At 58.7% G+C, this 22,187-nt stretch overlaps 1 protein-coding gene and 1 non-coding gene across 5 annotated transcripts in view; one reads left to right on the top strand and one right to left on the bottom strand.

Annotated features, from left to right (window-relative positions):
* The window catches only part of TRAF3IP1 (TRAF3 interacting protein 1), a 50,670-nt gene that overhangs the window by 4,865 nt on the left and 23,618 nt on the right, over positions 1–22,187 (top strand). For 2 of the 4 annotated variants that reach the window (XM_066280994.1, XM_066280993.1), the window contains exons 4-9: positions 1,625–1,768; positions 1,864–2,316; positions 5,059–5,133; positions 6,344–6,419; positions 18,211–18,231; positions 21,721–21,829. In XM_066280994.1, coding sequence (XP_066137091.1) covers positions 1,625–1,768; positions 1,864–2,316; positions 5,059–5,133; positions 6,344–6,419; positions 18,211–18,231; positions 21,721–21,829 — 878 coding nt within the window. The remainder of the gene's footprint in view (positions 1–1,624; positions 1,769–1,863; positions 2,317–5,058; positions 5,134–6,343; positions 6,420–18,210; positions 18,232–21,720; positions 21,830–22,187) is intronic. The other 2 variants (XM_066280996.1, XM_066280995.1) reach the window with 1 other exon arrangement.
* On the bottom strand, positions 9,134–9,209 carry TRNAN-GUU (transfer RNA asparagine (anticodon GUU)). The gene has a single exon. It is a non-coding gene; the product is annotated as a tRNA-Asn (tRNA).

Raw genomic sequence — 22,187 nt, 5'->3', positions numbered from 1 at the left:
CATGTGAAGGTGGGCGCTCACGGGCACTTGGCTCTTGGGGCTGGGGGCCAAGGCTGTGCGCCCCACTCCCAGGCCCCGTCTTCCTCCCTCAGGGCCTCCTTTCAGGGTGCTTCCAGCCACGTCCCCGGTGGGTGGGGAGCTGCTTTTCTTCCTTGGGCTCTGCTGTCTGCTTCCGCCCTCTCTCGCTCTTTCCCTCTGTTCCTTCCTGCACCCCCCCTCCCCTCCCCAGGCCCCTTCCCTCCCCGGTTGTTGATTGCAGAGCTGTGCTGCCTTCGGAGAAGTGCTGCTCAGTTGGGCAGGGACTGGATCTGTAGCTTCCTGAGGTCCTCACTGTGGGCTGGATGTTCCTCTCTGGTTAGAACCAGCAGCCCTGTTTGCTGGGACCTTGGAGAAGGCCATACACAGGGCCTGCCTTCTCTGTGGAAGCTGGGGAGCCCCCAGGGAGCGTAGCTGATAAAGCCCTTCATGGACCTGGAGGGTGAGGGCTAGGGGTGCCTTTGTTGTTTCTTATGGCCGCAGTGAGTGGGCAACGGGGGCTTCTAGGGAACCCCAAGAGGCCTCGGGGTGCACATCCAGCCCCCAGGCTGGAGAGGCAGAAGCTGATTTTGCCAGTGGGGGGTGGTGTCTCTGTCTCCAATGCCCAGCCTGCGTCCTTCATGTTGCTTCTCTTTCTCTTTATATAACTTTTATTTTATTTATTGATTTTTAGAGGAGGGGGAGAGAAAGAAGGGGGAGAAGCAGGAAGCATCAACTTGTCGTAGTTGCTTTTTGTATGTGCCTTGACTGGGCCAGCCCAGGGTTTCGAACCGGCAGCCTCAGCGTTCCAGGTCGAGGCTTTATCCATTGCGCCACCACAGGTCAGGCACCACAGGTCAGGCAGCTTCTCTTTCTAAAAGGCAAATCTGACTCCTGTCTTCTCCGCTGAGTCCTTTGAGGCTCCCTGGCCTTGCGGGGGGGGGGGGGGGGAGGCGCACAGGCAGCTCTGAGGTGGCTCACAAGGCCCCTTGACACCTGCCGCTGCTCCCTGTCCTTCAGTTCTCTCGCACCCTCTGCGCCTGTGCCCGCCCGAGGTCTCCCGCCCGGGCCGCATCCCCCCTGCTGGCCTCTTCTGCAGCAGTGGTGCCCCTAGCCTTTCCTCCCCCAGGCTGACCTGGGTGTCTGACATTGGCCATGTCCCCCAGTTCACAGTGTGTCCTTGTCCCAGGTCTAGTGCCTCCTTGTGGAGAGAGGGAGTGAGTGTGAGTGAGTGGACACCTGAGTGGCGGGGTGCAGAGGCTCTGGCGGGGTCACGGTGCTGCTGTCCTGCTCTCATTTCCGGGAGTGCGCCAGAGCCTTCCTCATGTCCCTTACTGCTGGGCCTCCGTGGCCCTGGGGGAGGGGACATTCGTGGAGTTGTCCTTGAGCAACGTGAGTCTACACCTGACAGCAGGATTCTCTCAGCTTGGGTGGGCCTGCTGTTCACAGCGCGTGCTGCTGGTGAGAGGGCCCAGCGGAGGCTGCACTCGCCCGTCGTGGCCTCTTACCGTCTGTCCTCGGAATCTGGGAGGCGGTCTGTGCAGCCAGCCGCCTGTGAACACTGACCCCACTTCACCCTGCCTTCTGTTTCCTCCCGTGGGGACATCAGCTGTCCAGTGACGAGGCCGTGAAGAGAGTGTTAGCCGGAGAGAAGGGGGGCCTGAAGGTCAGGGCCTCGCTGCCGCTGAAGCCGCAGGACTCGGACCCCAGGCCTGGGAGAGAGGAGCAGCCGCGGGCTCCTAAGGACAGAGAGGTGAGCGCAGGGCCGCGTGCGGAATGGGAGACGGCGTCTTTCTGTCCGCTGGGCGGAGACGTTTGTGTGTGACCTTGTTTGGTTGTCTTTTTCAGGGCAGAAGACATTCTGAAGTAAAGGAGAGCAGCACGGGCAGGGATCAGAGGCTGAGAGAAGGGTCGAAAGAAGAGAGCAAAGCGAGAGAGAAGGACAGGGACCCGGGGAAGGCCAAGGAGCACGACCGCGCCCGACACCGAGACCCCGAGAGAGACAAGGGCCCCGAGGGGGACAGAGAGAGGCCCAGAGCCAGGCCCAGGCCCGACAGGGACAGGGACAGGGACAGAGGCCACAGGGACCGGGACAAGGAGGTGGACCGCGAGAGAGACAGGAGGAGTGAGGCGGGGAGAGAAAAGGTGCAGTGGAGAGACCAGGAGAGAGAGCGTGAGCGGGACAAGGACAGGGACAAGGACAAGGACAGGGACAGAGACAGGCGGAGGGCGCGGAATGGGGAGCACGCCCTGGACCCCAGCCGGGAACGCAGCCAAGGCCACGACAGACTGGACAGGAAGGTAAAGCCCCCCTTGGACATGAGAACCCCTCACTCAGAGTCTGCTGTTCTCCGACGGGACGTCAGAGTGACGAGAAAACTGGTTTTGTAGTCTCCAGTTTAAATCCACAGTCTTGGACTCCCAGGGGAAACTGGGGGAGGCGGCAGTTTCTTGCCAGGTGGCTTCAGACGTGCTCTGTGTGGTGTGTGTGTGGGTGCTTTTCTGAGGCCTCCGAGCGGCCGGGGCCCAGCGTGCAGGCAGCGTCCACAGGCCAGGCTGGCTCAGGTGCTGGCCAGCTGGGGCGCGTGGGCCCTCGGGGCCTGGGGGCCTGCAGTTGTTAGGGGTACGGGCACTTCCTGGGTCCTTTAGGCAGGAGCGAGCAAGGGCAGTTAGTCCTCAGCTTACTGTCATTCTCGTGTCATTAAATGTTCAGTAGATTTAGGATTGACCACAAAAGTCGTTTGTTTTCCGTGTTTTCTAAACGTGCAAGTCACTTTGGGCTCGCTGTGGGTGGTGTGGGTCCCGAAGGGTCTGGAGTTCATCTGCCTGTTCTCTAGGACGTCCTGTGACTGTCAAGTGTCCTGGGGAGGCGGTGGTGGGGGTCCAGGGGCCTCAGAGCTAGAAGGGGGGACCCGAGGTCTGGGAAGGTTCAAGGTCAGTCTGAGTGATGTGCGGTGGTGAGGGGCGTGGCCTGACCCACAAGTCTCCTGAGGAAGCCCCTCTTTTTGTGGGTGGCGTCCCAGCGCGCTACGGGGGGCCTGTGGGCCGATGGGACCGGCCTTGCGAGGGGCCTGGGAACTAGCTGCCCATGGGGCTTAGTAAGTGAGTGAGCTCATTTGTACCGGGAGCCTCGGGGTCCCCATGGGCCCTGGAGCAATGCGCCCCACAGCAGATGGCATAAAAACCAGGGTTCCCACAGGAGGATGAGAAATGGGAACGCATTCTCCACGTCGCGTCTCTTTCAGAGGTCTAAGAAGTGTTTCTCCCTGACCTGAGCTTGCGGGGCGCTGCGTGATCTAGTGTGTTCGCCCGTGCGCCCCGCAGCGGTGTGGGGTGAGCTGCTCGGACCGTGTCCCGCCTGCGGGGTTCACTACACCGCTGGAGCTGGGACTGGTGTCTCTGTGGAGACAGTTCTGAAGGGCGGTCCACGGGTGGGGGGGGCCTGTAGGGGCCCAGTGAGAGTGAAGGTTGTGTGTCCATGAGTGTGAGACCAGGGCAGGGGACTGTTCCTGCTCAGAGCTGGGACCTCAGGGGAGAGGGAGAGGGAGAGGGGGGAGGGAGAAGGGGAGAGGGAGAGGGGGGAGGGAGAAGGGGGAGGGAGAGGGAGAAGGGGAGGGAGAAGGGAGGGAGAGGGGGAGGGGAGAGAGAAGGAGGAGGGAGAGGAAGGGGAGGGAGGGAAAGGAAAGAGGAGAGAAGGAGGAGAAGGAGAGGGGGAGGGAGAGGAAAAGGGGGGAGGGAGAGAGGAGAAGGGAGAGGGAGAGGGGAGAGGGTGAGGGGAGAGAGGGAGAGGGAGGGAGAGAGGGAGAGGGAGAGGAAGGAGGAGGGAGAGAGGAAGGGGAGGGAGGGAAAGGAAAGAGGAGAGAAGGAGGAGAAGGAGAGGGGGGAGGGAGAGGGAAAGGGGGGAGGGAGAGAGGAGAAGGGAGAGGGAGAGGGGAGAGGGTGAGGGGAGAGAGGGAGAGGGAGGGAGGGAGAGGGAGAGGAAGGAGGAGGGAGAGAGGAAGGGGAGGGAGGGAAAGGAAAGAGGAGAGAGGGAGGAGAAGGAGGGGGGGAGGGAGAAGAGGGAGGGGAGAGGGAGGGGGGAGAGAGGGAGGGGGAAGGAGGGAAAGGAAAGCAGAAAGGGGGAAGGAGAGAGAGGGAGGAGAAGGAGAGGGGGGAGGGAGGGAAAGGGGGGAGGGGAGAGGGAGAGGGAAAGAGGGAGGAGAAGGAGTGGAGGAAGGGAGGGAGAGGGGGAGAGAGAGAGGGAAGGACAGCAGTTCCTACTTCTGTATGAAACTGTGCTTGGGGATGCAGAACTGTTCACTCGCCTCCACTGGACTTCTGTCCAGCACAGATGAGGGCACTCTCGGCCTCCCTCTGGGGACTGTGGAGAGAAGGTGATATGGTGGGTGTGGCAGTGCTCTGAGAAGTCTGAGGGTGACGGGCAGGGTGAGGGACCCAGGCCACCTGCGGGTGCTGCACCTTGTCACCTCTGAGGGGCCGCTGGCTGCACCGGAGCTGGGACAGCCATTACCACTGGCGCCGTCTGTCCTTCATGGTTAGTGAGGGGGACACTCAGTCGTCGGAACACTGAACAGGCTCCGTGCATCTGTGTCTTCATGGAGGACCGTGTCAGTGGTTGGCTCTCCTCTCCTGACTCAGGGAATGACTCGGGGGGCCGAGCGCTGGCTACAGCTTTCCTGGAATGTTCCAGCAGTGCTTTCCTGGCGGAGTCTGGGGCCTGGGCTCCCCCTGAGGGTGACCCGCTCTGTGCCGGGATGGGAGCAGCTGGGTGTGGTGGTCTCTGTGGTCCACCCTCCACCATTGCTGAATTCCCTGCCTTTCCCCTGCGTCCGGGAGACACCGTCGCCCAGGTCCCGAGAGGCGGTTCTGCCCCGAGTGGGAGTGGCCTGGAAGGACCTGGCAGCCTCACTGAGTCAGATCTGCAGTGGGACAGGGAGGGTCATCTCGCTGTGGGTCAGAGAGAACAGCGTGCACCCAGATGTCTTTTTAGATATAACAGATTTGAATAATTCCAGAATTTGAGGAAAAATTTATTTCTTACAGTCATCGAGCTCCGGGGAGGTGTCTAAGCGGTTGTCCATCATTAGAACCTCTAAAGACTCCAGAGCTGACGCAGAGGTGAGCTTAAGGAGGAACTGGGCAACACAGACTTGGGGCTGCTTTTGAGCCAGTGACTGCTGTGCTGGGGGCTCTTGGAGCCCCCAGTCTGGGTGGGGGTGGGGCTTGGGTGCAGCCATGGCGTGGCTGCCGGCGGGGGTGGGGGTGAGAGGTGCGCTGTTCAGTGTGTCGTGAACGAGCTGGTTTGAGTGGTTTCCTAACCACTTTATTTGGCCAGTGTTACGTGTGGGGTCCCAAGGGACAGAGCAGTCCTTCTGGGTGTGGAGCGGTGGCCTTTGGGATGAGTCTGGGGGAGCATTGAGCCCTCTTCTCCATGTGGGCCATTCTGGGGAGATCAGACTCATCCCAGCTCTCATAATCCAACTTTCACTTTAGAAAATGTGTCCCGGCCCTGGCCTGTTGGCTCAGTGGTAGAGTGTCGGCCTGGTGTGCAGGAATCCCGGGTTCGATTCCCGGCCAGGGCACACAGGAGAAGCGCCCATCTGCTTCTCCACCCCTCCCCCTCTCCTTTTTCTCTTATCTCTCTCTTCCCCTCCCACAGCCAAGGCTCCATTGGAGCAAAGTTGGCCTGGGCGCTGGGGATGGCTCCATGGCCTCTGCCTCAGGTGTTAGAATGGCTCCAGTTGCAACAGAGCAACACCCCAGATGGGCAGAGCATCACCCCCTGGTGGGCGTGCCAGGTGGATTCTGGTCGGGCGCATGCGGGAGTCTGTCTGACTGCCTTCCCGTTTCTGGCTTCGGGAAAATACAAAAAAAAAAAAAAAAAAAGAGAGAGAAAATGTGTCCGGCAGCTCAGGGAAGACGGACACGGTATGGGGTCAGGCCGGGCATTAGGAGGCTGTCGTGGATGGTGGAGGGGGGTTGGGAGGCCCACGCTGCCAGTGGCGAGAACCGGGGGGGCGGGGCTGAGAAGCCGTGGTCACAGAGGTGTAAGTGCGCGTGCAGCAGGCTGAGCAGTGGTGGCAGATTGCCGGCCTGTGCGTGGCTGTGCGAGCAGTTCTGAGTTTGAGTGCAGGAGGGGTCAGGTCCCTCGGGCTCCTCCTCAGGCCTCCATGCTTATGTGCCACGTGGGTGCCAGTGCACCCCAACAGGACGGACGGCCTCATCTGTGTCCTCTTCTTCAAGCGGAACTTGAATCATGCATGAATCTGCTCCTGGTGTTTCTAGCTCATGCATCAACTGGTTTTTTATTCTTTCTTTTTTCTTTAAGGCTGAGGTTTCTGCTGGAATGTCCAGGTCAATGGCAACAAAGACATCGAAACAGCGCTCCAAAACCTCGGGGGAAGGTACTGCAGAACCACCCTCTACGTGGCTAACAGCGTGGGCGTGGCTTCTTTGTTTAATTTCAGTGTCTGGGAGAACACTCCTGGGGCTCGCGAGCAGGTCTGCATCCAGGGGGATAGATGTGGCTCTTAACCCGTGCGCGTGCCTGCGCACACACACACACACACGCACACACACACACACACACGCACCTGTGTGTGTGCTCGTGACACGGGCAGAGCAGCACCTCTTGCTGGAGGTCTGTGTTGCAATCTAAAAGATATGATCAACCTTTAATTTTTTAGTATTTATCAGTCATCGGTGTTGCAGTGACTTCTGCATGAGAGGCTGAATTTAACCCCCGTGCGGGCTGGACAGAAAGAGCCTCCTGCTCTCAGGTGGTTTTGTGCATTTAAACACAGACGTTATCCCCCGGAGCCACGCCGACACTGCGGCACTGGCCTGGCATGGGTGCCCCCGCATGGTCACCGGGGTGAGTGAGGGAGAGCCGGGGTGAGTGAGGGAGAGCCGGTCCCGCACGGAGCTGCTGCGGGTTTTCAGTTAAGTCTCAAGTTACCTGAATGAGCAGTAGCAGTTTCTGAAGGAACGTCCTTCTCCTAAATTGTGGAAGTTAAAGGAGTGCGGCAAGAGTGTAACTTTTGGAATTGTTCTTTGGGAAATGAAACTTGGCTGGTAAGTTCCCCTCTGTCACAGTAACACGTGGTACTCTAAGGCAGTGGTCCCCAACCCCCGGGCCGCGGACTGGTACTGGTCCACAAAGAAAGAATAAATCACTTACATTATTTCCGTTTTATTTATATTTAAGTCTGAACGATGTTTATTTTTTAAAAATGACCAGATTCCCTCTGTTACATTCGTCTAAGACTCACTCTTGACGCTTGTCTGGGTCACGTGATACATTTATCCGTCCCACCCTAAAGGCCGGTCCATGAAAATATTTTCTGACATTAAACTGGTCCGTGGCCCAAAAAAGGCTGGGGACCACTGCTCTAAGGGACATCTCCGTGCAGGAATGCATCTGTCTGTGGGGCGGGTTCCCAGGGTGTACATGTGGGCAAGGAGGTTTAGCTGTGCCCATCCCCACCACATCCCCACCATGCCCTCGGCTTCGCTCCTCCTCCCAGGCTTCGCTCCTCCTCCCAGGGAAGCCGCGCTCTGTGGGGGTGGGGCGGGGGGGGGTGCGCTTTGGGGGAGAGGCCCGCTCTGGGTGGGGGCGGGGCGGGGGATGCGCTTTGGGGGAGAGGCCCGCTCTGGGTGGGGGCGGGGCGGGGGGGTGCGCTTTGGGGGAGAGGCCCGCTCTGGGTGGGGGCGGGGCGGGGGTGCGCTTTGGGGGAGAGGCCCGCTTTGGGTGGGGGCGGGGCGGGGGGGGTGCACTCTGTGGGGGTGGGGCGGGGGGGTGCGCTTTGGGGGAGAGGCCCGCTCTGTGGGGGTGGTGCGGGGGGTGCACTCTGTGGGGACGGGGCGGGGGGGGGGTGCGCTCTGGGGGAGAGGCTGTGCTCTGGGTGGGGGCCATACTCTAGGTTGTGGCTGCGCATCTGGGGAGGCCGCGCACTCTGGGGGGCCGCAATCTTGGGGGGGTGCACCCTAGGAGAGGCTGCTCTTGTGCTCTCGGGCCCTTCTGCCTCCCCGTAGTCTGCTCTTTCCTCCGCCTGCCCCTCACTGCTCTAGGGGAGCCTCGGGCTCCTTGACCTGCCCGGCTTCCCTGCACATGAAGGACATCTGCTGATTTTTTAAAAAGCGTTTGTTTTTCAGTTTTCCTTTAGTTCATTTTAGTTAATTATATTTGGTTAATGACTTGCCTGAGTGTTTAATTTTTATGCATTGGAAGCTGCCAGTGGTTTTCCTGTTATTTTTTTTTCTTTTGAGGGGAAAAAAAGGGAAGGGATAGAGATGAGAAGCATCAACTCATAATTGCTTCACTTTAATTATTCATTGATTGCTTTCTGGTAAGTACCTTGATGGCGGTGGGTGGGGGAGGCCAGAGGGGGTGGCTCCAGCTGAGCCGTGACCCCTTGCTCCAGCCGGTGACCTTGTGATCAGGTAGATGATTCTGCGCTCAAGCTGGCCAGCCCACACGCAAGCCGGTGACCTAGGGTTTCCGAACCTGGGACCTCAGCATCCTGGGTTGACGCCCATCCACTGTGCCACCACCGGTTAGGCTGCTAGTCTTTTTTTTAGTTATCTCTCTTTTTAATTCATGGTGGAAGGCAAGGCTCTGGGTTCTGTCTATTTTTTTCAATAACCCAGCAGCGTTCCAGGGTCATTCCTGCGATTGTTCCCTCTGCTCTGCGCCCCGCCCCCATACACACCTTTTGCAGTGTGGGTTTTTTTTCTTTTTAATTTTTAACTTCTCCTGTTTTCCTATGATTGTTCTTAAAAAAGTTACCAGCCATTTTACTTTCCTGCTTCCCCAGATGTGGGTTTTTTTTTTGTATTTTTCTGAAGTTGGAAACGGGGAGGCAGTCAGACAGACTCCCCGCATGCGCCCGACCGGGATCCACCCGGCATGCCCACCAGGGGGCAATGCTCTGCCCATCTGGGGAGTTGCTCTGTTGAGACCAGAGCCACTCTAGCGCCTGAGGCAGAGGCCACAGAGCCATCCCCAGCGCCCAGGCCATCTTTCCTGCAATGGAGCCCTGGCTGCGGGAGGGGAAGAGAGAGACAGAGAGGAAGGAGAGGGGGAGGGGTGGAGAAGCAGATGGGCGCTTCTCCTGTGTGCCCTGGCTGGGAATCGAACCCGGGACTCCTGCACAACAGGCCGATGCTCTACCACTAAGCCAACTGGCCAGGGCCTCCCAAATGTGTTTTAAAACCACTTGATGAGTTAAAGACTCCCATGCCCCACAAACAAGCCTACCTGACATACCTGACTTAACTGGCTCTGCGTTAAACTTCTTTCATTATTTTGGGAAGATTGGGTCCCTCCGAATTCAAGTTACTGCAGGTGTTTCCTCCCCCCCCCAAGGTATGTGTGTGTGCGTGTCTGTTAGTCAAGGCTTAATTGATAGTTTGTTCTTAGTTTTTGTTGGAAATGGAATCTTCCTTCCCTCATCATCTCTGAGTGACTGTTGTTGGAATGTAGACGCTTTATTGATGGCTGTAGCTGTAGCTCAGTCTGGCCTTGTGTGACTCCTGACCCGCAGTTCCCGTGTTGACTGGGGTTTCTAGGCTTCTCGGCATCTTGTCTGCTGTCCTAGTGGCTCAGGGGGTTTGCATCTGAGTTCACGGGGGAGCTCGTGCTGTGGGGTCCTTTCTGGGTCGGTGGCAGATTGACTGAGAGATTTATGAGCTTTGCGGTACTACTGAGCTGCCAACAAATTGGTGTGCTGTCTTCTCCCCTGCCTGCCAGCGGGCCCTGAGCCCAGTGAAGCGGACTCTGCACCCTGACGCTCTGGCCGCCGACGTGGGAGCATTCGGGCAGGTCCAGTGCCAGAAGGTGGCGCGGCCTCGGGCCTCCGCGTGCCACTTAGGGATGAGCCCTGCCTTTGCTGGACTGTGAGAGTATGATGCTTGTTGGGCACACGAGAATCTCAAAGCCATTCTAGAACCATATATAACCCAATAAACACTCAGTGCTGGAATATAACTTCTGCCTGTTAACTAGTGCGTTCTAGCAGACTAGTCACTCTGAGGTAGCGCGCATGTAAGTGTCATTGTTTTGGTGACTTCTGCGTCCTCAGTTGTGTCGTACTGCACACGTGTTCAATGTGCAGTTTCCTGTCAGGAGGGAGGGGCTCTAGAACCAGTGGACCTAGTCTTTCTGCTGAGTAAGAACGTGACCCTGCCTGCCACAGGAAAGTGGAGGAGGAGCCGGCGGAGGCAGCGGGAAGCCCGGGCCATCCCCCAGTGGAGGCTCTGTGAGATGTGAGAGGCCCTTGGCCACCCATTCCCACTTACCATTGTCATTGACCAGGTGGAGCGCGGCTGACGGCCAGCAAGGATGTGGCCCGGCGTGACCTGGGCCTGGGTTCTAGACACAGCCCATGGCGGGCGCAGGGCAGGGCAGAGCTGCAGGGCGGCGCGATGGACACAGCCCGTGGCGGGCACAGGGCAGGGCAGAGCTGCAGGGCGGCGCGATGGACACAGCCCGTGGTGGGCACAGGGCAGGGCAGAGCTGCAGGGCGGCGCGATGGACACAGCCCGTGGTGGGCACAGGGCGGGGCAGAGCTGCAGGGCGGCGCGATGGACACAGCCCGTGGTGGGCACAGGGCAGGGCAGAGCTGCAGGGCGGCGCGATGGACACAGCCCGTGGCGGGCACAGGGCAGGGCAGGGCAGAGCTGCAGGGCGGTGCGATGGACACAGCCCGTGGCGGGCACAGGGCAGGGCAGAGCTGCAGGGCGGCGCGATGGACACAGCCCGTGGCGGGCACAGGGCAGGGCAGAGCTGCAGGGCGGCGCGATGGACACAGCCCGTGGTGGGCACAGGGCAGGGCAGAGCTGCAGGGCGGCGCGATGGACACAGCCCGTGGCGGGCACAGGGCAGGGCAGGGCAGAGCTGCAGGGCGGCGCGATGGACACAGCCCGTGGCGGGCGCAGGGCAGGGCAGAGCTGCAGGGCGGTGCGATGGACACAGCCCGTGGCGGGCGCAGGGCAGGGCAGAGCTGCAGGGCGGTGCGATGGACACAGCCCGTGGCGGGCACAGGGCAGGGCAGAGCTGCAGGGCGGTGCGATGGACACAGCCCGTGGCGGGCACAGGGCAGGGCAGGGCAGAGCTGCAGGGCGGCGCGATGGACACAGCCCGTGGCGGGCACAGGGCAGGGCAGGGCAGAGCTGCAGGGCGGCGCGATGGACACAGCCCGTGGCGGGCACAGGGCAGGGCAGGGCAGAGCTGCAGGGCGGCGCGATGGACACAGCCCGTGGTGGGCGCAGGGCAGGGCAGAGCTGCAGGGCGGTGCGATGGACACAGCCTGTGGTGGGTGCAGGGCAGGGCAGAGCTGCAGGGTGGCGCGATGGACACAGCCCGTGGTGGGTGCAGGGCAGGGCAGAGCTGCAGGGAGGCGCGATGGACACAGCCCATGGCGAGCGTAGGGCAGGGCAGGGCAGAGCAGAGCTGCAGGGCAGCATGATGGACACAGCCCGTGGCGAGCGTAGGGCAGGGCAGGGCAGAGCTGCAGGGCGGCGTGATGGACACAGCCCGTGGCGAGCGTAGGGCAGGGCAGGGCAGAGCTGCAGGGTGGCGCGATGGACACAGCCCGTGGCGAGCGTAGGGCAGGGCAGGGCAGAGCTGCAGGGCAGCGTGATGGACACAGCCCGTGGCGGGCGCAGGGCAGGGCAGGGCAGAGCTGCAGGGTGGCGCGATGGACTCAGCCCGTGGCGGGCACAGAGCAGGGCAGGGCAGAGCTGCAGGGCAGCGTGATGGATACAGCTTGTGGCGAGCACAGGGCAGGGCAGGGCAGAGCTGCAGGGCGGTGCGATGGACACAGCCCATGGCGGGCACAGGGCAGGGCAGGGCAGAGCTGCAGAGCGGCACGATGGACACAGCCCGTGGCGGGCACAGAGCAGGGCAGGGCAGAGCTGCAGGGCGGCGTGATGTCCCTCATGGGTCAGGCACGGGTTCAGCTTGCGTAGTGGGGCCCTCCCTCCTTCCTTCTGTGGGCATCTGTGCAGTGCCTGCCCCGTGGACAGTGATCGGGGCAATGCCATGCGTCCACATGCATGTACGTTGGCCGGGGGTCTTTGAAGGGAAGTGAGGCCGAGAGGAGTGGGTGTGGTTGGGAGGGACTCTGAGGGGAACACGGGCAGAGCTGTCTGGGCTGAAGAAGGTGACAGGTGGGGTGCTGATGGGTTGGGTGGTGTTTGTTGGCCGGGAGAGGAAGCACAGATGAAGTCTCTCCAGGGCGGGTCTGGGCAGCACTGAGTGGGGTGGCCTGGGGAGACACTGGTGGCAGAACGGGGGTAGTGCCAGGCACTCTGTCTCAGAGACGCCTGTGACCCTACCAGGTCAAGGGGCAAAGGCAGTAGGTGGGGCCTGGGGTCTAGGGCGGAGCTGGGAGGTCCAAAGCTGGAAACGAAAGAGTTGGGACTTTTTAGCATGTGGGTGATCTTCCCCGTCAGGCCCTTCCTGGGGCCACAGCCGGGGAGGGTGTGGGGGAGGGCGTGGGGTGGTATGCCCCGGCCGCCCAGCCGCACAGGTCCAGGAGCGGGAGGGGGCTCTGGCTGGATGCAGAGGTTGGAGGGAAGGTTGGGAGTGGGTGTCCTGAAAGCCAAGGGGAGGCAGTTTGGGAGGGGTGTTGGAATGCTCCTGAAAGGGGCGCCTGTGGAGGCCGAGACTGTTGGTGACCCGACATAGCCCCGTCAGTCCCAGCTGAGGTGGCAGCCACAGAGACCTTGGCAGTATCGCAACCTATTGTTAACAGTTCTGTGCCAGGAAGAGAGGAGGGTAGTATTTCAGCTAAAATTTTAGACCCCATCATGTGTGGATTAAATAATGAGCCAGATCAGGAAACTAGATTCAGAAATAGGTGAGAGAATGATACTCTTTAGTTGAAATTCCTCACCTCTTTGGTATGAAACATTTACATCTTTGTAATTATAAATTGTTTTATTAGTCTAACCACTTTAATGTTTACTACGAAGTCTTGAAGATCAGAAACGACCTGAAATTCTACTTGACTTGATCAGTTATAGGCTAGAGAGCTGTAACACAGCTCTCAGTTACCCTGTCCGTGCCTTTTGTGTACAGTTTATTAGCATCTATTCCAAATGCTTTCTGCATCTTGCTGTTGGGAGTTTACAAAACGATGTGGGTGTTAGAGAAAGTACCTTCCAGTGTCCGTCCTGCTCTGCTCTGTTCTGTTCTAGGAAACGCCCCACAGTGAAGACGTTGAAGTGCTTGCCTTGGGCACACGGGGGTCCTGGGGCCGGCCTCCCTTTTCCTGTTTGAGGCTGGCACTGGGGCGGCACACGAGTCGTCCTCCTCCTTGCCTTCTGGTACAGAGCAGTTAGATGTATGAATTCAGAATTCCAGATGGGGTGATTCGAAGTCAAGACCAGTAGTCATAGTCTTTGATGACACTAACCTAAGTTCTTCAGAAATACTAGAATTCTTGCCTGACCAGGAGGTGATGCAGTGGATAGAGCGTCGGACTGGGATGTGGAGGACCCAGGTTCGAGACCCGGAGGTCACCAGCTTGAGCGCGGGCTCATCTGGTTTGAGCAAGGCTCACCAGCTTGACCCAAGGTCGCTGGCTCGAGCAAGGAGTTACTTGGTCTGCTGAAGGCCCACGGTCAAGGCACATATGAGAAATCAATCAATGAACAACTAAGGTGTTGCGATGAAGAATGGATGCTTCTCATCTCTTTCCGTTCCTGTCTGTCCCTGTCTATCCCTCTCTCTGACTCTCTCTTTGTCTCTGTGAAAAAAAAAAAAGAAATACTAGAATTCTTGAGTGACATTGAAGGGAAAAGAGTGTAAATCTTGACTTCCGGGAAAGAAAATTTTAGGCTGAACTTGCCTTGCATTTCTCTGGTTTCTAAGAATTCTGTACCTGAGGCTAGAATAGTGACAGGCACATTGTCCAGTCCCGTTTTCCCCGTGAGAACCCGCACTTCAGGGAGGGGCATGCCTGCAGCCACGCTCCAGCCACGGTGGTTATTCCCAGTGGGTCACCTGCAGGGTCTGTCTAGGTCCCCTGCGCTATAGGACCGCCGAATGAAAGGGCGCTGAGCCGGAGCGGAGTGACTTGTTACAGTGACGGCACTTCTTTCTCACAAGGGCCTGCGTGCCGCGGTTCCCCACCTCTTGTGACAGTGTGTTTATTTCCTTTGTGCGGGAGCTTTTCTCAGTGGTGGGTGTGGGCAGGGCCCCAGGAGGGCAGCGCCCAGGCAGTGCCTAGGCTACAGGACAGGGGTGTGGGTGTGGAGTGGCCAGTGCAGACCCACTGAGTTCCGACCAGCGGGAAGAATTCCACTGCTCCTGCGGACCCGCCTGCTGGCCTTGAGCAAGCCACATGGGTCATTGTCCGAGGCATGGTCTTTTCACTGGCGTGTGGGTCATAGGGAAGAGGATGATGTCCACAGGGTGGCTGGCCTGTCACAGCATGCATCCTGACCTGCTTCAGTTTACCCATCACCTGAGTACTGGGAGCCGCGGCCAGGCGGAGAGTGCTCACTGATGTGTGTAGACAGCACCTGTGGAGGGGGCGCTGCGCCCAGATCAGGACAAAGCCGGGCGCCACCTGGCGGTGGGAGCAGAGCCCTGCGTGCTCACTGTCCATGGTGGGCCTAGTGACGGGCCTCCCCCAGACTCTTCACCCTGCACTCGCACACCCGGCATCCCTGTTGTCGCCGTCATGGCGGTCACAGCCATGTCCTCCTGCATGGCCATCCTTTCCCGTGGGAACGCAGGTCGGTCCGCAGCTGTCGTTCCTTCATTGCCCTCACTGAGCGTCAGTCCAGGTCCAGGGCCGGGGGGCTGTCTAATGCACCTCCCCCTCTTAGCGCTCAGAGAAAAACCCACCCAGGCCCTGGCCTGCCTGTGCCCAGTGCCAGGTGGCTGGCCCTGCGTTGTCAGGGGCAACAGAATTTATGGATGGTGGTGTTAATTTGCTTTTTCAGGTGGATCGAGGAATTCCACAGAGAATCTATCCATTTATTAAGTCATGAGCTATGTCTTCCCCTACCTGATACTGCACTGTAGGCTCCCACTGAGCCCGCTCTCCCTGCAGAGTGGGACGGGCCCAGCCTCCCGTGTCTTCTGTCAGGAAAGACACAGGAGAACAGAGGGCGCAGGACGATGGAGACCCACGCGCCTCTCGCACTTACTACGTTTGGGTCATGTTTGCTTCATCTATAGCTAAACGTTTTCACGAACTATTTCAAAGTATATGAAAACATCCCAACACTTGATCTCTAAATACTTCTCTCTGAATACCTCATCATGCCCCTTAAATAATAAAAAAAGACATATTCCTACATGGCCACAAAATTATTGTTGCACTTACCAAAATTCTCATTACCGTCTAACCCCGATACATCTAAAAACACCCAGGCTGTATTCTGATTTTTTTCAGAAAAGTTATGTTTTTAAAAACCAGGATCCAGTTAAGGTTAATGCACTGTATTTTTATTCTTTTTGCCTCTTTATTGACTTAGACTTTAGAATACCCCCCCACCCCCCCACCCCCCACCCCCCCCCCCCGGCCCCATGCCCTTTTGTCTGAGCATACTGACTTTTGCAGAGATAGGTTTTTGGTCTTGTAGAATGCTCCTCCTGGATTTGTGTGATTGCTTCCTGTGGTGTCATTTAACTTGTGACACCCCTGCCCCCAGCCCCTCCCCGTATGTCTGTCAGACCTACAGGCCTGCGTTGGTCTGGGCAGAGTGTTGGCATCCCCTCGCCCCGCACAGGTGCGCCGTGCCCTCTGCTCTGTTTCCTGCGGGGATGACGCTGACGAAGGCTGGCCTCTGGGCCGGGCACATCCCTCATGTGGGTATCCGATCACATCTAGACTTACAGCCAGCAACTCTGCAGCTAAAATTGGCACCGAGCACTGGCAGAGTAGCAGGCTGGCTGTGGCTGGCTGTGGGCGGTCCCTCCGGTAGGGAGATCCAGGGACAGGGCCTGACTAGGCTGGTCCCTGTAGGACGGGGCAGCTGCCCGCTCTGTGCGCGGGGTCTCATGGCACGAGGCAGCCGCCCCGCTCTGTGCGCGGGATCTCATTGGACGAGGCAGCCGCCCCGCTCTGTGCGCGGGGTCTCATGGCACGAGGCAGCCGCCCCGCTCTGTGCGCGGGATCTCATTGGACGAGGCAGCCGCCCCGCTCTGTGCGCGGGGTCTCATGGCACGAGGCAGCCGCCCCGCTCTGTGCGCGGGGTCTCATGGCACGAGGCAGCCGCCTGCTCTGTGCGCGGGGTCTCATGGCACGAGGCAGCCGCCCCGCTCTGTGCGCGGGGTCTCATTGGACGAGGCAGCCGTCCCGCTCTGTGCGCGGGGTCTCATTGGACAAGGCAGCTGCCCGCTCTGTGCGCGGGGTCTCATTGGACGAGGCAGCCGCCCCCGCTCTGTGCGCGGGATCTCATTGGACGAGGCAGCCGCCCCGCTCTGTGCGCGGGGTCTCATTGGACGCAGCCGCCCCGCTCTGTGCGCGGGGTCTCATTGGACGAGGCAGCCGCCCCGCTCTGTGCGCGGGGTCTCATTGGACGAGGCAGCCGTCCCGCTCTGTGCGCGGGGTCTCATTGGACAAGGCAGCTGCCCGCTCTGTGCGCAGGGTCTCATTGGACGAGGCAGCTGCCCGCTCTGTGCGCGGGGTCTCATTGGACGAGGCAGCTGCCCGCTCTGTGCGCGGGGTCTCATGGCACGAGGCAGCTGCCCGCTCTGTGCGCGGGGTCTCATGGCACGAGGCAGCTGCCCGCTCTGTGCGCGGGGTCTCATGGCACGAGGCAGCTGCCCGCTCTGTGCGCGGGGTCTCATGGCACGAGGCAGCCGTCCCGCTCTGTGCGCGGGGTCTCATTGGACAAGGCAGCTGCCCGCTCTGTGCGCGGGGTCTCATTGGACGAGGCAGCTGCCCGCTCTGTGCGCGGGGTCTCATTGGACGAGGCAGCTGCCCGCTCTGTGCGCGGGGTCTCATTGGACGAGGCAGCTGCCCGCTCTGTGCGCGGGGTCTCATGGCACTAGGCAGCTGCACAAGGTGGGCAGACTGCGGCTCCGGACGGGCATGGAGACTTGGGAGGCCCTGCCTCCAGGGCCCACACCTGACCCTCCGGCTTCCTTGGCCTCCGGTGTCAGGCAACAGATGGCACTACTGTGCTTTCTGCCAGCTCCCAGGGCTTCTCCGTTTTATGAGTGTTATTCCTGGAGCTGTTGCTCGGCAGGCTGGTTAGCCTCCCCTCTAGATGGAGACCTGGTTGTATTACTAGTGAAGGTAAAGCCTCTTACTTCCTGTTGGTGTGAACTTGCCATGTTCTCACACCTCTGCGCCACCTGGAGCCCCATTTTCCAGCCCCCTCCTAACTGCCAGCCCTCAGGTTTCACAGGCCCCAGCAGGTGCCAGGCCTGTCCTCTGCTGTGTCACTCGGAGGGGTCCTGTGGGGCCTCCCAGTTCCTGTTACCCCTGGGGCGCTGTTCACGTGCTCGGCTGCTGTGTTCCCAGACAGCGGAGAGGGCGGAGCTCTCCTGTGGACGACAGCCCGAGGACCGCAGTGACCCAGGGCCCGGCTCTTGTGGGTGTGTGCAGTTGTGGCTCTACTAAATACACTTGTGTGTTTTAAGAGTGTAACATAGAAGAGGACAGCCCACCTGGGAGCTGTGCCCACACAGGCCTGCTCAGCGTGCTCCTGCTCAGGTGCCTGTGACTCCCCAGGAGCAGCGCTGCAAGAAAAGGGGTGCTGGTGATGAGTGCAAAGGTCGGCCTGTGTGGAGGTTGAGACAATTTCTTCTGACTAGGAGCTGATGGAAAGTCCTTACTGACCAGTTGCGTCAGGCTGGCAGTTTGCTCTCCTGCGGAGTCTCAGCAGTGGCCGCGGGCCCTTTGCCTGTGCCCGCACGGCGGCGTCTGTCCGTCCTGCCTGCCTGTCTCCTTGTCTCTGTGACAGACGTCCTTCATACCCGTGTCCTGTTCTTATGAAGTAACATTTTATGAGTCAACGTTTTCTTTGTTCTTTGCTTTGTCTTTGAAAACACAGTGACATTAGGAAGTTAGAAAAGAGGCTGCGAGGAGAAGAGCACGTTTCCCTGAGAGACTCCCAGAACTGCTTACCGTGCACTTCTCTCTGCCCTGTTCTGCTGTTGTGTAGACTGAGGTTCACCACACAAAAGTGGATTTCTGATGTGCTGCTTCTTTTTCTTTTTTCTAGGTGACTCCCCTAGTGAGGCAGGTAAGGAGTGGCCCGCAGTCAGTGTGTGGCATAAACTGTGTCCACGAGACGGATGTGCAGGCGCGCAGTGTGTGTGTGGTGTTAACTGTCCGTGTGGACGGATGCACACACGCACAGTCAGCGTGTGGTGTAAACTGTGTCTGCATGTCGGATGCACGCGTGCGGTCAGCGTGTGGTGTAGACTGTGTCTGCGTGTCGGATGCACACGTGCGGTCAGCGTGTGGTGTAAACTGTGTCTGCGTGTCGGATGCGCACACGTGCGGTCAGCGTGTGGTGTAGACTGTGCGTGTTGGATGTGCATGCGTGCGGTCAGCGTGTGGTGTAAACTGTGTCTGCGTGTCGGATGCGCACGCGTGCGGTCAGCGTGTGGTGTAGACTGTGTCTGCGTGTCAGATGCACACGTGCGTGGTCAGCGTGTGGTGTAAACTGTGTCTGCGTGTCGGATGCACACGCGTGCGGTCAGCGTGTGGTGTAGACTGTGTCTGCGTGTCGGATGCACACGTGCGTGGTCAGCGTGTGGTGTAGACTGTGCGTGTCGGATGCGCACGCGTGCGGTCAGCGTGTGGTGTAAACTGTGTCTGCGTGTCGGATGCGCACGCGTGCGGTCAGCGTGTGGTGTAGACTGTGTCTGCGTGTCGGATGCACATGTGCGGTCAGCGTGTGGTGTAGACTGTGCGTGTCGGATGCGCACGCGTGCGGTCAGCGTGTGGTGTAGACTGTGTCTGCGTGTCGGATGCACACGTGCGTGGTCAGCGTGTGGTGTAAACTGTGTCTGCGTGTTGGGTGCACACGTGCGGTCAGCGTGTGGTGTAAACTGTGTCTGCGTGTTGGGTGCGCACGCGTGCGGTCAGCGTGTGGTGTAGACTGTGTCTGCGTGTCAGATGCACACGTGCGTGGTCAGCGTGTGGTGTAGACTGTGTCTGCGTGTCGGATGCACACGCGTGCGGTCAGCGTGTGGTGTAAACTGTGTCTGCGTGTTGGGTGCACACGTGCGGTCAGCGTGTGGTGTAAACTGTGTCTGCGTGTTGGGTGCGCACACGTGCGGTCAGCGTGTGGTGTAGACTGTGTCTGCGTGTCAGATGCACACGTGCGTGGTCAGCGTGTGGTGTAAACTGTGTCTGCGTGTTGGGTGCGCACACGTGCGGTCAGCGTGTGGTGTAGACTGTGTCTGCGTGTCGGATGCGCACGCGTGCGGTCAGCGTGTGGTGTAGACTGTGTCTGCGTGTCGGATGCACATGTGCGCGGTCAGCGTGTGGTGTAGACTGTGCGTGTCGGATGCGCACGCGTGCGGTCAGCGTGTGGTGTAGACTGTGTCTGCGTGTCGGATGCACACGCGTGCGGTCAGCGTGTGGTGTAAACTGTGTCTGCGTGTCGGATGCGCACACGTGCGGTCAGCGTGTGGTGTAAACTGTGTCTGCGTGTCGGGTGCGCACACGTGCGGTCAGCGTGTGGTGTAAACTGTGTCTGCGTGTCGGATGCGCACACATGCGGTCAGCGTGTGGTGTAGACTGTGTCTGCGTGTCGGATGCACACGTGCGCGGTCAGCGTGTGGTGTAAACTGTGTCTGCGTGTCGGATGCGCACGCGTGCGGTCAGCGTGTGGTGTAAACTGTGTCTGCGTGTTGGGTGCACACGTGCGGTCAGCGTGTGGTGTAAACTGTGTCTGCGTGTTGGGTGCGCACACGTGCGGTCAGCGTGTGGTGTAGACTGTGTCTGCGTGTCGGATGCACACGCGTGCGGTCAGCGTGTGGTGTAAACTGTGTCTGCGTGTTGGGTGCACACGTGCGGTCAGCGTGTGGTGTAAACTGTGTCTGCGTGTTGGGTGCGCACACGTGCGGTCAGCGTGTGGTGTAAACTGTGTCTGCGTGTCGGATGCACACGTGCGGTCAGCGTGTGGTGTAGACTGTGTCTGCGTGTCGGATGTGCATGCGCGCAGTGTGTGGTGTAAACTGTGTCTGCGTGTCGGATGCACGCGTGCGGTCAGCGTGTGGTGTAAACTGTCTGCGTGTTGGATGCACGCGTGCGGTCAGCGTGTGGTGTAAACCGTGTCTGCGTGTCGGATGCGCACACATGCGGTCAGCGTGTGGTGTAGACTGTGTCTGCGTGTCGGATGCACACATGCGGTCAGCGTGTGGTGTAAACTGTGTCTGCGTGTCGGATGCACACGTGCGGTCAGCGTGTGGTGTAGACTGTGTCTGCGTGTCGGATGTGCATGCGCGCAGTGTGTGGTGTAAACTGTGTCTGCGTGTCGGACGCGCACGCGTGCGGTCAGCGTGTGGTGTAAACTGTGTCTGCGTGTCGGATGCGCACACATGCGGTCAGCGTGTGGTGTAGACTGTGTCTGCGTGTCGGATGCGCACACATGCGGTCAGCGTGTGGTGTAAACTGTGTCCGCGTGTCGGATGTGCACACGTGCGGTCGGTCAGCGTGTGGTGTAAATTGTGTCTGCGTGTCGGATGCACACGTGCGGTCAGCGTGTGGTGTAAACCGTGTCTGCGTGTCGGATGCACACATGCGGTCAGCGTGTGGTGTAAATTGTGTCTGCGTGTCAGATGCACACGTGCGTGGTCAGCGTGTGGTGTAAACTGTCCAGGTGGATGTATGCACACATGCGCAGTGTGTGGTGAAAACTGTGTCCACGTGGACGGATGCACACGCATGCTGGTGCAAGTAATTTTTTGTAAGGAAACAGCTTAGGTACATGAATTTAAGATTTAATTTACATTTTTTTTTTTTATTTCAAAAGAATACATTTCAGGATTTTTTTTCCAGAGTACAAAGTATCTTTTCAAACTTCAAATTTGGATGATTTTCACTGTTTCCTAAAGTAGAGAACCCTTTTACTTTAAATAGTGGAGTAAATTTAATTCTCTTAACACTTTGGACTTGTTATTTACTGATTAAGTCTTGTTACCAAAGTGAAGAGAACTTTGTTTGGATTATAGATGCGATATGGTACGTAAGCTAAGTAGAAAGTTTTCAACCTGCAGAAAGATAGGAAGAAGATGAGCAGCACTGGTCACTCCACTGCTCTCCACTCACACAAATGCCTTCTAGGGCCCCGTGTATGTACATGGAATCGTTAGGTACCTCACTGTACTCTGTTAATTACACGTTGGAATGATGACAGTGTTTTACTCAAAAGGGTCTTGTATGTGACGATGACTAATTTACTAAATACCTGTTGTCTGTCACTAGTGGTGACGGAGCTTCCCGGCCTGTGTATATTACATGCGTGTGTTTCTTTCCTTTGGTTGTGTGTCCTTCATGTTAAGCTGCTGGCTTGATGGACCGACCCTCTGCGTTCCATTTCTTGAGACCTTGAACCAGGGTTTGAGGGTGCCCGTGTCCCTCACCTCCAGGGTCAGACGCCAGGGGTCTCTTTCATCTCTGTTGGAACCATCGGTGGGGGAAGCCCATTTGTATTCGCAGTTACTTGTCGCTCTCTCCTCCAATATGTGTCCGTTCTTTGTGTTCCTCCCTTTACCAGCTGCTGAAGGGGGCGCCGTCCCTCCAGATGGAGACGTGGGACCTGCTCAGGACAAGTCAGAGGTGCCCGAGGATTCCGCCGCCCCCGCGGAGGCCCCGTCCAGCATCAGGTCTGTGCTCAGCCCACGTCAACCCGCTCCTCTCCGCGCCTCCCGCAGTTAGGTAGCCCGTGAGCTTGATTCTGAGCGCGTTTGCGCACGGAGGGCAGGACCCGTGTGTTCAGTCTTCTTGTGCTTGGGTCAGAACCAACGAAACATAGGGCCTCTTAGAGAGCTGGGGAGTTCATAATCATGACTAAATTATGTCATGTTTTCACTACTGATAGTTGTTATTTTTGTACCTGAAAACATAAGATTAAAAGATGGGTACTTTTGAGTTAATGGAAGATTCTTTATACTCGGCGAGCATGTGTAGAACGGCAGCAGGTGGTGGCAGAGTCTGTATTTGACTGACCTGGGTTTTCTCTTG

The sequence above is a fragment of the Saccopteryx bilineata genome, chromosome 5 (assembly GCF_036850765.1).
Source record: "Saccopteryx bilineata isolate mSacBil1 chromosome 5, mSacBil1_pri_phased_curated, whole genome shotgun sequence".
In the NCBI taxonomy this organism is placed as follows: Eukaryota; Metazoa; Chordata; class Mammalia; order Chiroptera; family Emballonuridae; genus Saccopteryx; species Saccopteryx bilineata.
Note: the sequence above shows the minus strand (reverse complement) of the source record. Positions and strands in the feature narration are given on the sequence as shown.